General features: G+C 47.4%; 2 protein-coding genes across 2 annotated transcripts; one reads left to right on the top strand and one right to left on the bottom strand.

The window, feature by feature from the left end:
- Nucleotides 1-5,491: 5,491 nt before the first annotated feature.
- Nucleotides 5,492-7,841, top strand: LOC306952691 (small nuclear ribonucleoprotein-associated protein B'; the record flags this gene model as incomplete). Its single annotated transcript, XM_079543430.1, has 6 exons — nt 5,492-5,622; nt 6,250-6,361; nt 6,609-6,761; nt 7,137-7,275; nt 7,427-7,552; nt 7,804-7,841. The coding sequence occupies 6 exons, from the start codon at nt 5,492-5,494 to the stop codon at nt 7,839-7,841; spliced, it is 699 nt and encodes a 232-aa protein (XP_079399556.1).
- Nucleotides 7,842-8,905: 1,064 nt separating this feature from the next.
- DDX27 (DEAD-box helicase 27) lies at nt 8,906-14,444 on the bottom strand (the record flags this gene model as incomplete). Its single annotated transcript, XM_079543296.1, has 20 exons — nt 8,906-9,149; nt 9,324-9,408; nt 9,691-9,817; nt 9,921-10,015; nt 10,121-10,226; nt 10,373-10,479; nt 10,618-10,795; nt 10,870-10,951; nt 11,069-11,222; nt 11,297-11,438; nt 11,549-11,648; nt 11,804-11,954; nt 12,281-12,454; nt 12,538-12,643; nt 12,938-13,024; nt 13,183-13,232; nt 13,561-13,717; nt 13,998-14,057; nt 14,138-14,272; nt 14,355-14,444. 20 exons carry the CDS (start codon nt 14,442-14,444, stop codon nt 9,017-9,019), a joined length of 2,319 nt encoding a protein of 772 aa, XP_079399422.1. The 3' UTR covers nt 8,906-9,016.
- Between the last annotated feature and the right edge of the window lie 659 nt (nt 14,445-15,103).

The raw sequence follows: 15,103 nt of genomic DNA on the forward strand, positions 1-15,103 counted from the left end.
AACTCAGCATCTGCTCTGGAAGTCTATCTTCCACTCCTTTATCTACCTTAGAGCATAAGCTTGTGTTCAGGGTTTGGTCCCAGACAGCTGTCAGACACGGTGGTTTGTGCTTCATCTGGTAGTAAGAGGCTGTAAAGAAAAGTACTTGTTCAGTTCCTTTTCAACCCCCTCCCACGTGGAGACACTTGCCCTACTCTCTCCCATAGAGACACGGGGAGGAAGTCACATTGAAGCCTGACACTCTCCCCCCAGCAGCTCTCAGATACAACAGCTTCATGCTTCCAGACATGAGATCTGATACGCCACAAAAGTCCTGCCCTTAAGGACTCTTCTTTACACTCAATTTCCAGAAAATCCAGAAGGAGATAAGCATACAAACTACAATTCCCCAGCTCATGTGGCACCCCCTGCTGGGGCAACTCAATTCAGCTTTCCCAGAGAGAAAGAACAGAACAGAGGTGAGATGATGCAGAGCAGGGGCAGTGTTTCACGCTTAACATACTTGCCCAACTTCTTTGATCAAAGAGATGCTAAAACAGGCTGAGACCTGAAGGGACACCAGCCACCTTAGGAGCTTTCCTGATGCAAGAAGAATGACTACTAAAAGGAGGAACAGATGGAAGACCTTTCCACGGATCAGCAAAGACTGAGCAGCTGCAGAGGTATCTGGCACAGGAAGTTGGTCTACATGACTGCGCTGCCCTTGGACACAGAAGGGTATGAAATCTGCTGAGCCTACCACAAAAGATGTGCCTGGCCTGTATAAGATGTTGGCCTAGAGAACCACAAATGATCTCAACAAATAAAGTTTACATGCCTCTTCCTTCCCTAACAAGGACTGGTAAGACCTCACAGACACGTAACATCTCAGGCACACTGATTTCTCTGCTTCTGCACACGCACAGACCTGCGAGCATCTTCTCACTCTGGTTACTCAACTTCCTGACTCAGAGTTCTAAGATGATGCACAAAATGCAGCTTTTCTTTCTCTGGCTCCAAGCCTAGAAAAGAGCTGCGACCTCCTGAGACAACCTTCTGAGAAGATCACATCTTATGTCTTCTCTGAACGCAGAGAATGACTGAGACCAAGAGGATGCCATGCAGAAGAGCGGGATTCAAGTCAAATTACCCATAACCCACTCAAGTCAGGTTCAGCTTTGCCAGTTTCTCAAAATGATGTCTCCAGCCTTTCAGATAAGCAGCACAGGATTAGTTTAGAATAAAATCCCAAAAGAGCTGCCCTTGGAAAAGCAACAGACTCAGGGCACCAATCAGGCTAAACGTGTGTTGAGGACAGTGAGAGGAAAAACATTTATGTAAAGATTTCTATTGTTTGTGCATCTGGTTGACTCTAATATGCAATTTCATACACCTGATACTTGACTTCTTAATTCTAGAGGGAAGACAATCAAGCTACCTCCCTCTTAAAAATTCACTCTGAATCAATAAATTACCTCTCTCTTAACAAGTCTGCCCTTCAGAGAATGCACACCAGGTTAAAAAAAACTCCAACTTGAACACGGTGAGGTCACACAAAGGAAGACTGCTTAATTAGTATTAGCCAAGAGCTCAATTACATTAGTATTGCAAAGAAGCCTGTGCAGCCCACAGAGCTAGCTAGGCTCACTTACAAACAGAAAGCACTGAGTACATGCTGCCTTCTGCAAACACTGTCTCCAAACACCATAAGCACATGGTAACATATTCCTGTTTCTTCTCAAACTTTGATTATCCTTGCTCCTGTCTCTCACTCCAAGGAGGGATTTATTCAGGCAATTTACTCTTTGCTAACAGATACACATTAACACGCAGCACATAGGTTTTCAAAGAGCTTCTAACCCTAAGCTCATACAAAACTGCTGGTGCTATTTTCAAACCCACTGGAACCAGTAAGCTGGACTCTAGCTTTTAACTCATTCAGAGGCAAATTTTGTCCAAATTATATTAAGAATTAAGGGAACACAGTTCTGTTGGGGTTAGTATCATAGCGAGCCTATGCTACATCCATTTATCCTCAGTCCCTTCACAAGAGGAAGCTCAATACCTGCTGCTTCCAAGGGCAGAACAGGTCTCCCAGGTGTGCCATACTGCACATCAGAAGATCCTAAACATATGACATCTCTACCATCCAAGCATGCTGCGACAAAACAACAAGGCAAAACCAAGAGGGCCCATCAAAACAATGAATTCTTTAGCATTGGTCATAACAACTCTGCACTTGTCTGACCATTTTGTCTCAAAGATGAGCCTAATAATACCAGGAGCCAATCTTTCTTGCCTCCTTTCCCTTAACCATACACACACACACACACACACACACACACACACACACACACACACACAGAAATCATTCAGACTCTCCTGACTTTTGCAGCAACAGCCCAGAACAGGCATAGCTCATCAACTAATTCTCTAAGCCCATTATGGCAATTACTATCATAGAAGTGGTAGCACAGCACCGTTCAGATTCTCCAGACAAAATGCCAGTTTGCACGACAGCTCCAAATGTGCAAGACCTACAGATTGCTATCTACCAGCTACAAGTGCAGACACACAGTTTGCACATTTCCACTCACTGCTCTCCATGCTGCAACTGAAGTTTGTGATAAACCTCAGAGCCTCAAAAATCACAATCATGCAGCATAAGCACACACCATCTCTAGCGCTCAGGTCGGCTTGTGAGAACAACAGCTAATTACTTTTTCCACAAATGAACTAGCTCACGGCTAGAAACCATGTAAACCATCCAGCATTCAAAGCACTGCAAACACACAGTAAAGAGGTGAGGCTCAAAGACTATTAAGAACAAGACCTGCAATGCTTTACTAATACATCCACAATTAATTAGCATCTAATTGCCACCTCTCCCTTCAGCCTCTTGTTATACAGTCTTCCGCATACACTTCAGCTTCCACTGTGAGCTGCAACTGAAAGTTCATCAGGAGTTTAACTTTAAAAAAAGGCTGTTCCAGCACATGAGGAAATAGAGCATCTCATACGCCAAAGCAGAACTGCCCAGACTGCAGCAGGCAGAAGCCCTTACAGCTCTTTACAAAGTTTGGCTCCTTCCTTGTGGAGAACACGATCATTTGAGGACATATTAAAGACGCTGATGTTATGGGAAATTGTTCACACAAAATAAATCTCATGTTTCATCACATGAAGTACCACAGGGGCGCACTTGCAGCTCCCATGGACAGCACACAATATCCACAGCTCCTCTGATTCTCATCGGGAAAACAGAATCCAATCAAGCCCTATTGCACTACTTTCAACACTACTCCACAGTTTTCTGCTGCATACAAACTCAGAAAATAACAGACTTAGCGAATAAAACACAGCTTCGAGACTATTTCACTCAACAGCAGCATCACAGAGCAGATAACCAAACAAGGAGGAATTAAAAACTCAAGAAGGTAAAAACTGTTCAGTCAGTCTGGGACAAAACAACACCTTGAAGCACCTGCACAGATCAGGGCCTCAGCAGCAGCAGCTCTCCATAGAGGAGAATAAAGACTGGACTAAGAATACAAAGAGCACCTCATGGCAGTGACTTAATAGGAGATGGTCTGACAAGTTCTTAGAAAAGATTTTACTGTGTGTCTGCAGCCATAAGATGACAATGCTAAATGTCAGAAGAGATTTTGCAGCACATCAGTGATGTATCTGATAAAACAACTGTTCAGAAGCTATTGTGAAGAAGCAGTTGCCACAGTTTCACATAATCACTGTGATCAGTTACTTACTGGTCTCTCACAGCATATTTTTTTCAAAAATCTCACATAAGCAATTCTCAAGGCTTTATGCAGGGAGAAAGCAGCCAAACTGAAATCCATCAGAAGCAAATTTACTGTGTTTTTACAGAGTGAGGTCCATCATATGAATCAGCAATGCAGGGCTGCAAAGCAAGAAGAAATCAGCAGAGCCACTTATAACACACTATTCAAGAGACTTCTGAGAAGCTGCAAGCTAAAACAAATGGAGTATTTTAAACAGAATTTCCCTATTCACAAACTCAATCTTCTTTTCATCACAGATAGAACAAATTGTGCTGCACACAGAATAAAAATGAGGAGGATGAAAGAACATTCAATGAAAAAAAGAAAAGCTGCCTGGTAGAACCCTCCAGTTAACCAGTGCACGGCCGCACAGCTTCTGAAAACATCAGAGCCAATTCCCTGCGAGCCCCCAGCAGGTGGTAAGGACAGCCCAGGCCAAACGAGGGGAGGTGCCATTAGCAGAGTGACCAACTACAGAGCAGGTCCCTTCCTAACTCAGCAGCAGGAGAGGGCGGCAGTCAGCAGTCTGACCTGAGGGCCGCGTACAGCCTTCCAGGTTACCTCACACACCGAGCAAAGAAACTCAATTCGCTGCAGAAAGCGCTGAACCAGGCGCTCAGATCTCTGCCTCTGGTACCCTAAGCCCGGGGCCACCTATGGCTGCACAAAGCGGAGCGGGCTGCAGCGCCAGGCTCAACGTTCAGCACAGCTGCACGGACTCCCTAGCAAACACAGAAACGTGGTAACAGGCAAAAAGAGAGAAGGCTTTATTATTTTTCATCAGTCGAGCGAGCTGAAAAAGGCTGTAACGCCAGTCAGCGATAGCCCGGGGCGGGCCAGACCCCAACCTACGGGGTGAAAGATTCGTTTTGGTGAACCACCGTCCAAATGTTCAGCCCCGCTCGGCTCCGGTAGCGGGTCGGCCCGGCACGCAGCGGGCTCGCAGCCCCAGGCCGAAGCCCCGCCGCGGAGCCTCCAGGAGGGGAAGGACCGCGGGCAGAGAGGAAGCGGCGGCGGCGCCGGCAGCCGGCTCGGCCTCAGAGCGGCTCCCGGCCCCATTCACCCGACCCTACCGCGGCCGCTCCACATTCCGCCCCCGGCACCTCCAACTCCGGCCCCGCGCCGCCGCCTCCGGCCGTCCCTCCGCGCGCTGCCATAGAGACCGCGGCCCGGGCCCCGCCCGCCGAGCCGAGCCCCGCAGGTGCGAAGCGGCCCCATCGGCGGCGCTGCCGGGTTTCCCCCGCGGACGAGCGGAGGCTCGCCGGCCCCGGAGCCCCTTCGCCCCCTCGGCGTCGCCCGGCCCGTCCACAAGAACCGGCGCAGCCCTCCCTGCGGCGGTTACCGGCAGGGCCCGCAGATAAGCGCCCGCATCGACGCCCGCGCCTGCGAGCTCCGCGCTCCCGCCGACGCCCCGCACCTCCTCAGCCGGGCAGCGCCGCCCCCGCCGGCGGCGGAAACGCGTCCTTCGCGCGGCGGAAGGGGCGGGGCCGGCGGCAGAGATCCGCGTGCGGGCGGGCGGAAGTGGCGGTGCGGTGCGGGGGTGCTTCCGGTAGAGCGGGAGGCGTTTGTGCGGCGGCGGGGGAGAGCATAGAGAACCGCAACCATGGTGAGCCGTGCGGGCGCTGCGGGGGGGTCGGGCCGGCTGAGCCGCTGCCCGCGGTAACGCGCGGTATAACGGTGGTTTCTTACAGACGGTGGGAAAGAGCAGCAAGATGCTGCAGCACATCGACTACCGCATGCGGTGCATCCTGCAGGACGGCCGCGTCTTCATCGGCACCTTCAAGGCCTTCGATAAGCACATGAACCTCATCCTCTGCGACTGCGACGAGTTCCGTAAGATCAAGTGAGTGGCAGCGCCGGGTCGGGTGGAGCCCCGGGCGGCTCCGCGCAGCTCCACCCGCGCTGCTGTCGTAGCCCATCACAGCCCGTTAAGTGTGCTGGGGGAAAAAGAGTCGCGGGGATGGTGTTCATCTTCTGTTTGGGCTTCTCAGCGTTCTTAGCCTGGGTGGTAGGTATGTGTTAATTTATTTTCATAGCAGATTCTCAGCTATGGAACAGTCAGACTATCTTTCAGTATTGTAAGAGATTTCTTAACGTTCTTAAGATCCTTACTGTAAGAAAAAAGAGGATGTGGACACTTCAATAGGGCCTCTATGATAGGGTAAGGGGAATGGTTTCAATCTAATAGATGGGAGATTTAGATTGGAGGTAAGGAAGAAAGTTTTTACAATAAGGGCGGTGAGGCAGTGGCACAGAGATGAGGTGGGTGCCCCATCCCTGCAGGCACTCGGGTCAGGCTGGGGGGCTGTGAGCACTGATGGAGCTGTGGGTGTCCCTGCACACTGCAGGGGGTTTGAGTTGGTGACCTGTACAGGACCCTACCATTCCGTGATTCTGTATTCAGGTGCACGTTCAAAGAACAACATGACTTTCTTTGTCTTGTAATGTTTTCTTTCTCTTTTCTCGTTAGACCTAAGAATTCGAAACAGCCGGAACGGGAAGAAAAACGAGTCCTTGGTCTTGTGTTGCTGCGAGGAGAAAACTTGGTGTCTATGACAGTTGAAGGGCCACCTCCAAAAGATGTAAGGAGAATGAGTGCAGAACTAAGGAGAAAAGGAAGTTTGGTAGATGTAGCCTTGGAAGAGATGGCTATTGTGCCATGTTCTAGACTTCCAGGTGCTGTTGTGACTGTTGCAGGCACAGCAAATTCCACTGCAGAAAGTTCACCTGTTCACTGCCTCAGATATTGATTGGACAGAAGTGGGGATTCCTAAAACCTGAGGACTTCTGCTTTGATACATTTTTGAGTGTGTGCATGTCTGTTTTCAGACTGGAATTGCCCGTGTGCCTCTTGCTGGAGCTGCTGGAGGACCTGGAGTTGGGAGAGCAGCAGGAAGGGGAGTACCAGCTGGTGCACCCATGCCCCAGGCTCCAGCAGGATTAGCTGGCCCTGTCAGAGGAGTGGGAGGACCATCCCAACAGGTGAGATACCGTGGCCCATTAAAAAGGACTTGTCTGGTATATTCTAAGGTTTGATGCAAAAAATTGGCAAAGTGAAAAAAATAGTAATCTTAACTTATGGTACCAAGATGCTTGAGCTTTGGGCTTTTGTTGGTGTGGGGTTTTCTTTTTATTTTGATACCGACTCCACTTAATTACTCCGCATCTCATGCTGAAAGGTTTTCTTGAATTCAAGTGGTATTCAGAGAATTGTATTACATGGTTGTAGCATTACTTAAAACATAAAGGGGAGACTGGCACAGTTTTTAGAATTAAGAATATAAGTTTTGGCTATAATAAGTTATTAATATAAACCAGTTATACAATTTTCTATGAGCCTGTTTATGTTGTTTGCAGGTGATGACGCCCCAGGGTCGTGGAACAGTTGCAGCTGCTGCTGCAGCAGCCACTGCTAGCATAGCAGGAGCCCCAACTCAATACACACCAGGACGTGGGGGTCCTCCTCCCCCCATGAGCAGAGGAGCCCCTCCTCCAGGTAGGATTTACTGCAGTGGAACAGCAGGGAGCCTGCATTATGGGGCCAGATGGGCAACGGAGAGCTAGTTTTGAGGATTATATTCTGATATACCACTAGGGCCTTTAGTGTTCAGCTGAATTTATGTACTTGCTTTTTTCTCTGGCTTAAGGAATGATGGGACCTCCTCCAGGCATGAGACCACCTATGGGTCCACCAATGGGAATGCCACCTGGCCGAGGCGCTCCTATGGGAATGCCACCACCAGGCATGAGACCACCACCCCCAGGAATGAGAGGTGAGTGGCAGTTATCATACCTGCATAGAAGCTCTAATGTAAAAAAAAAAAAAAAACACCAAAAAACAAAAACTGACATTTGGGAGCGTGGTACACTTCAATGGCTCCCCAGCTATGTTAGTCACCAATAGATTTATCAGTGTTGAAAATGGGGCCCAAGGCCACCTTGTGCACGGGAAAAGATCTCACAGGTTTATTAGCTTTGCTTCCTCTGACCTCTTCAATATTTAACTCTTTTTCTTTATTTCCAGGACCCCCTCCCCCTGGCATGCGTCCACCAAGGCCCTAGGATCCTCTACAACATACCTTAGAACTGTGAGAAGACTAATAAGGAAACATACTGGGCAGTATCACTTGTTTGAACTTTGCTATGTATATTTTCTATTTACTGCTTGTAAAGTTTGCCCTTTTTAATAAAGTTGGAAAACAATAGAGTTTATCAGTAGTGTACTGATCTCTTCAGGGCTGCACTCATTACATTCTGCTTCTGCGCTTTGGGTGTGAAGGAAGAACATGTTTGAAGCCAGAAGAGTTATTCCCATAGACCCAGGAGCCAGGGTCTATATTGACTCCTATCCTTTTTAGGAATTGAGGGATACTACAGAAATTTATCAAGTAGCTGATGAAAGATAATTGATATGGAGAGTAAAGAGTAACAAGAGATTAACGCTGCAGCAAAGCTACAGGTTACTAATCAGAATTCTCCCTTTTACTTGGAGTACAGTAAGGACAGTGCTACTTGTATTATTAATAGTAATCACTGAAGCTCTGTATTAAGCTGCTGTTTTTTTAGCTTGCAATAAGCCAACGTGATGTTTATATATAAGTGCAATGCTCCTAGTAACAAATATTGGTATTCTGGTCTTGCCTTATGGCTGCTTTCTGTTCAGTTGGTTAGGAGGGACAGTATCCTTTCAGAGGATCAGATTACCCCTTGGAAGGGCATCTAGGGTACTCTATTTAGAAACAGATTCTCACGTCTATAAATCCTTCCAATCACATTAAGTAACAAATCACAGAAGCACAAGAACTAGAACTATTTTTTTTTTTAATAGAAAATTTATTATATTGGCTGAAAATATTTTCACATAGTGTTCAACCAGCTATAAATGAACAATCCAAAGCTATTCTGAGACCTGATGAAAATCTATTCAGTTCCTCCCCGTGTGAAGAAATCCAGGCCCTGGAGAGAAGTCTGAAGTGTCCAGATAGCCCAGATTCCCCACTTGGTAAAACAATTCTTACTTCCTCTTGTACCTGAAAGAGATGATCCTTGAAATCACATTGCACCAGCCTACCTCAGTGATAAATAAGGAGCAGCACAGTGCTTTTACTAGGCAATGCTCTCTCATGCTAAAATGCAGACATATGCTACCACACAGACACTCTCTTCTGATTTCTCCCAGACCCTGCAGCACCAGATTAAACTGCTGTAGAAGCATCAGATGTCTTAGAAAGGGCCTTTCAACCATTACAGTAAAAGGAAATCAAGAAAAACTTGAAATAGAAAGAGGAACTATACCTGGACTTGGATTTAAAGTTTCCTCCTTTCCTACGTTGGGCCATACCCAAGCGTTTCCGATCCTCAAATGATGGACTGTTACAGAGAGAAAAACAAGGAAATGTCACTTGTACTTATAGAAAGACACCCTGCTCTGCTATGCCATAAAATAACTGGAATGGATCCTTTCACCCAGTACTCTGAAAATTACTGCTGAGAAAGTTCAGACACTACAGAAGGTCTATGCTAACATTGCTGCTAAGCCATTACCCTGCACGATACTGCTTCAGAGCCTTCCTGCTTGTGTTGGTAAGCTCTTCATCAAACACAGACACCTTTTTCTTCCGCTTGGGGCCTAACACAAGGAGACAATACAATAGTCAGAACATTGGCTGTAATGAGAAGGTCGGAGCATCATCTTGTTCACTAAAGCCCAGTATTTGTGACCACACCGATTAGCATCACCATCAGGAAAAGCAATGACTCTCCCCTTTGCAACTGTGTGCCCTGGCCAGCACCAGCGGCCTTTCCTTCTGATTTAGTGCTCCCCACTACACAACTTAGTTCATTTCACCCCTACGCAACAAAGCAATTGACACAAGGTTGATCAGCTGTGGAATAGAAGTGCTTTCTCCACCTTTTGGTGCTGCTGCTGGTTCCTCTTCTGGCAAAGCTCGGGCCCGCTTCAGTCGCCGATTTCTTTTTGCCAGCCGCTCAGCATACATTTGAGATTTCAAGATTTCAAACTGCGACCTCTCCTCTGGCTAGAAAGTGTCAAAATGTACATTTACAGCAATGAGAGGTTTTGCTGAGGAAAAAACAAAGAAAATCTTCTCCAGGGTCCCATTTACCCATAATTATACTCACTGTCATTTGGACTTTTTTCTGTGTGTCCTGCATAAATTTCTTCCTTTTTTTTTTGCCTCGTAATGCTAGGTCAAACTCCTGCAGTGCTTTAGCCACTGGAGAAAGACAGAGAAAAGCATGGAATAAAGACCTCTCAAAGGATAGAGCACATTCTACTTGCAGCTACAGAATTTAGTGTGCCCAGCACTGCTACAACTCACGTTTTTCTTTCTTCCTCTCCTCACGGGTCTGGAACCAGCTCCGCTCTACACCCTTGGCTGCAGTCTCCTGTTTTCCTTCCTCCAACTGCTTCTTTGCCTTATTGATCTGAAACAAGTCAGACAAGATGTAAGCTCATGGTTGCCAAGGAATACCTATCAATTTCCCTTCTAAATTATGCAGGTTAAGCACACTAGGGTCATCTTCTCATTTTGCATTACAGACTCCAGGTCAACATCCTACAGAAAACCTACCTGGGCCTCTGACTGCTGCATTTCACGTTCCTCACGCTCCAGGCACAGAACTGCATACACATCTTTCTCCAGATTCTCAATCTTTTCTCGGAATTTCAGTATGACATCTGAAAAAGATCCAGCCTGAATTATATCAGACAGCCTATTTAATGTCCACTTTTACTGTTTAGCATCTCTTTTAGAGTCTCTTCTCTGTACAACAATGTTCCTTGCCTGTGGCTCTCTTTTTTAATCTCTCTGCCTACCTTGAGGGAGAATTCTGGCTTTCACTGGTGTTTTGGCAGACTTCACAATCTCCTTCAGCATCTTCCGCTCTTCCTCACCCACGAGTGAAACTGAGCGACCAGCCCTACCTGCTCTTGCTGTTCGACCCACTCGATGAACATAGTGTTTGGTGGTGTTGGGCATGGTAAAATTGATCACCTATTAAATAAAGTGTTAGTAGGGAAACTACATTGAAGGACTTGTTAAAAAGATCCAGCGTTGCAAACACTCACTGTTTTAACACCTTCTATGTCAAGTCCTCGCGCAGCCACATCTGTAGCTACCAGAATATCAATCTGCTCATCCTTAAAACGCCTGAACAAAAACAGCAAATATATTAGCTATGAATACAGAGACTCACTTTTTCTCTAAAACTTCCAGCTTTTAGCTACTTTGTTCTTTCCCACGATGGCCCAGTAAGCCCAGTAATACCTGAGTGCTTCCAGTCGCTGTGCCTGGGAGAGGTTCCCATGAAGCTCCCCAACCCGCAGACCCATCAACCCAAGCAGGATGTGCATACGATGAGCTTGCTTCTTTGTCTGGGTGAAAAGCATCACATGATCTGGGAAGGTCCGTGTCAGTAGAGCTGAAAGAAAGTCCTCTCAGCAGTCTGCTTCATAGTCACCCACCGATTCCATCTTTTCCTTGGTCATTGCTCACCTGACACAATGGCCTCACGGTCTCCCTCTCGGTTGGGTCTGATCCGGATGAATTCCTGCCTCAGGAAAGGGGCAACATCTGTGTTGCTGTTCACAAAAATTCGGGTGGGATTCTTCAGGGAAACAGAAGCCAAATCTTTCACCTATCAGAAAACATTGAAGAAGAAAGTTCAACACTTTCTGGTGAAAGATTTAATAGACAGCCATCTATTCAACCATCTGCCTGAGCATGTTTCCCAGCAGCCTGTTTTACCTCCTCTGTCATTGTGGCAGAGAAAAGCATTGTCTGACGGTGCTTGGAACATAACCTGATTATTTCCTTCATCTGTTCCTCAAAGTACTCATCCAGCATCCTACACAAGAGAAACACAGCAAGATCATACAACTTTATCTAGTTCTAGTTAAGAACCATTACGTAAGGCAGGGTCACAAAGATTGCCCTACATCCTGGGAAATGGAGAAGAGGAAGCTGCCATCACATTTTCCACCACTGTTTTGTCTCGCCTACCTGTCCGCTTCATCCAAAATAAGCACTTCCACACTGCTCAGGTGGAAAGAGGGACAGTTGTGGAGATGATCAATTAGTCGCCCAGGAGTTGCAATAAGAATGTCCGGCCCAGAGCGCAGAGCTGCTTCCTGAGTCTTCACATCTAGGCCACCTGAAAGAGAGCAAACAGGCTGCTGAGTCTGTGAGCAGGATCTACACAGTTCATCTTCCCAAATACCCTGAGAAATGGGAAAAAAGCACAGATTGATTACACATTCACAACTGGAATTGCCCTCACCTTTTCTTTTTATGGAAAACAACAAAACCAACAACCAAAAAACCTGCATAGCATTGGAAAGTGAGATTCTGAACTCTAGCACACCTTCTAGAAGCATGTTTGCAACCACTACAGTGTCCAGTTTTAGAGCACAGCATTTCCAGTTCGACATAGCAGTTTGTAGTGATCTGTGCAATCCACGTATGCAACTTCATACTCACCTACAGCAAGGCAAGTTGTGACACTGCTGAACTGTGCCAGCTGTTTTGTGACAGAATGCACCTGAATACCCAGTTCTCGGGTTGGCACAAGAACCAGTACCCTCGTTATTGGGGCCTGACGAGGTTTGTAAATCAGGCGCTCAAGCACAGGCAAGATGAAGGCAGCTGTTTTGCCTACAGAAGAAAAATTAAGAAGAATTACCAGGAGTTACTGCAAATACTCTGAATTCTCCATGTCCCATGGCTCAAGCCCTCACCTGTACCGGTAGCAGCACAAGCACAAATATCCTTCCCCAGAAGACCCACTGGGATACAAGCCTTCTGAATTGGAGTTGGCTGCTTGAAACCAAGAGCTGTGATTGCCTTCAAAGCAGACAAAACAGTTTAGTGCTGTCTCTATTCACTTCTATTGAGGCTACATCTGGAACACTTTCTCCACTCAATATGGCTCAATAACAGCCATAAAAGTGGTAAAGGACTGGACCACCTCCCAAACCAGGAAAGGTTTGAGAGAGCTTACTATCATACCACACCCCACCTCATTTCCTTTTCAGAGAGGTTGCAAAGAGAGGAGCAGTGCAACGGCTTTGAGTGGCGGAAAGAGACTGTCCAACATTCTTTATAACAATACATGTAATAACTAAACTAGATAAATACCTTAAGCAAAGGTCGGGAAAGATTCATGTCCTGGAATGACAAGCTATCATCATATTGAGAAGCATCTTCAAAAAAGCTTTCTGCTTCCTAGAAACAGCAACAAAAGCAAAACAAGAAAAGCACACTCAGCAACACAGCATGCAGTCACAGGGCTCTGGTTTGCTCTGTGACCTACAGTTCATTATGCTCTTCCAGAAGTTATACTGACTGGACAACGATCTGGTGCCATTCTCTCCACCACTTACTTTTTGCCCTCCTTTTTTTGATCTCTTCCTTTCCTTCACTTTAATTGTATCTGCAAAGAATTACAATAGGAATTTTAGTACAACTAAACATATAACAACATATTCTGTGTGCTCTCATTTGGTACTACTTGCTTATAAGAAGTTATTGATGAAAAAGCCTCAGAAATATAGGCAAGAGTGGAGTAAAACACCAAGCAAACCTCCTCATTCAAGAACCACCCCAACAGAAGTACCAGAGCTACCATTCAAAATGAGCTTGACTGATGACAGAGATCTGCAGATCTCACAAAGTGAGAAATTCTTGTTCATCCCCACCAAGACTTCATTAAAGATTGTTCTCCAGCAGATCAGTGGCCTGTCCATGTTTGCTCTACGTACCTGCTTTTGTGAAGATAGTTTCATCATCCAATGAGCACTGGGACTCGTTGTCCTCTTCTTCCTCTCTACCAAAGTCCTCACATTCCCTCTTTTCGGACTGATTATCCTCAGTTCCTGCATCGCCATCTTTCACTTTTACTTGCTTAGCTTCTTTTTCCTGGACAGAAGAATAAAACAAGCCAAGTGGATAAAGTGAAATGGGCAAAGAAATGGAATGGATGATGTGAAATGGGTAAAGAAGGAAACTTTACTCCTTTGCGAGCTTTTTTGGTTTGTTACGAGCCCACTCACACCCACAGCTTCAACGTAAGCGTTAACAGTTCTGCATACAACAAGGCCAGCAGGTGTGGCTGCAAACTGACAGCTGCAGCTCCAGCACCGCGTTCGGAGAGACCAAACTCATTCCAGACCGCGCTGCAATGTGGAGGAAGCCCGACCTGAATCTTCCTTTTCTGCCTCACTTTCTCAATCTTCTCATCCAGCGTGGTAGCCGATCTCTAAGCAGGAAAATAAAGGCGAGGAGATGAGAGGAGACCGGGACAGCAGGCGGCGATCCGCTCCCGGCCGCAGGGCTCACCTTGCCGCGGAGCTGACGCAGCGCTGCCGCCCAGGCGCCCTCCCCACCGGCCTCCACCTCGCCGAACACGAAGGCGGAGCTGAAGTCCCCTCCTGCCGCTCCCCGCCGTCCGGAGCCCGGCGCCGGCCGCACCTCCTGCAACGACACCCGTGAGCGACCGAGCCGAACCGAACCGGCCTCACATCATCCAACCCAAAGTGAACCGGCCCGGCCTCACCTCTTCATCCTCAGAATCTCCCGACTCGGGCTCCTCGGGCCCCGCGTCCCCCTCCGCGATGGTGCCCACCAGCCCCAGGCTGCGCAGCATGTCCGCCCCTCCCAGGGATCCCGCAGCACCGCGTGGCCGCGCAGCAGCGCCTGCGCAGTGGGGCGGCACGGGGCGCAGGGAGCGGCGGCTCCGCCCCGGGAAAGGGAAACTGAAAGCGGCGGCGCTGGGAGGTTTGGGGGCTGTCGTTCCTACGGCACGGATCTGCTATTTGCAATTCGTGGGCTCGGCGGAACGATCTGGGATTTTTCAGTGGCTTTCTCTCAATCCCCCAAATAGGTGGATTTTCCCCTTTGGGGGAAAATAGATTTGGAAAAGTGGCATTGATACCCAATAGTCATCCTAATTTACGGCTCAATTTTGTGCACCATTATTTTCATAGAGGATTGAAACTCAATGTTGTGTGCTCGAATGCTTTGTTCATTCTCAGAGTGATGCCGTGCAGGCATGCAAGCCTTCTTGGCTGATAGGAGCAGCAGCACAGCGAGGACGGGTTTGGGGATGTAAGTGAGGCATGAGGCACAAAACACCTGGAGATGTAATGGAGCCCAATTTGTGTTCCTTCATTTGCTCCTGCAGAAGGGGACTCTCAGCTAACTAGAACTCAGCTAACTAGAACTGCCTTCCCTGGCATAACCCTTTCAGATGGGCAACGATGAAGATCTTTTCTTATTGGATCGGTCCTTTTGGGAAACTTCTTT

Source organism: Tetrao urogallus, assembly GCF_951394365.1.
Source record: "Tetrao urogallus genome assembly, chromosome: 16".
Taxonomy (NCBI): domain Eukaryota; kingdom Metazoa; phylum Chordata; class Aves; order Galliformes; family Phasianidae; genus Tetrao; species Tetrao urogallus.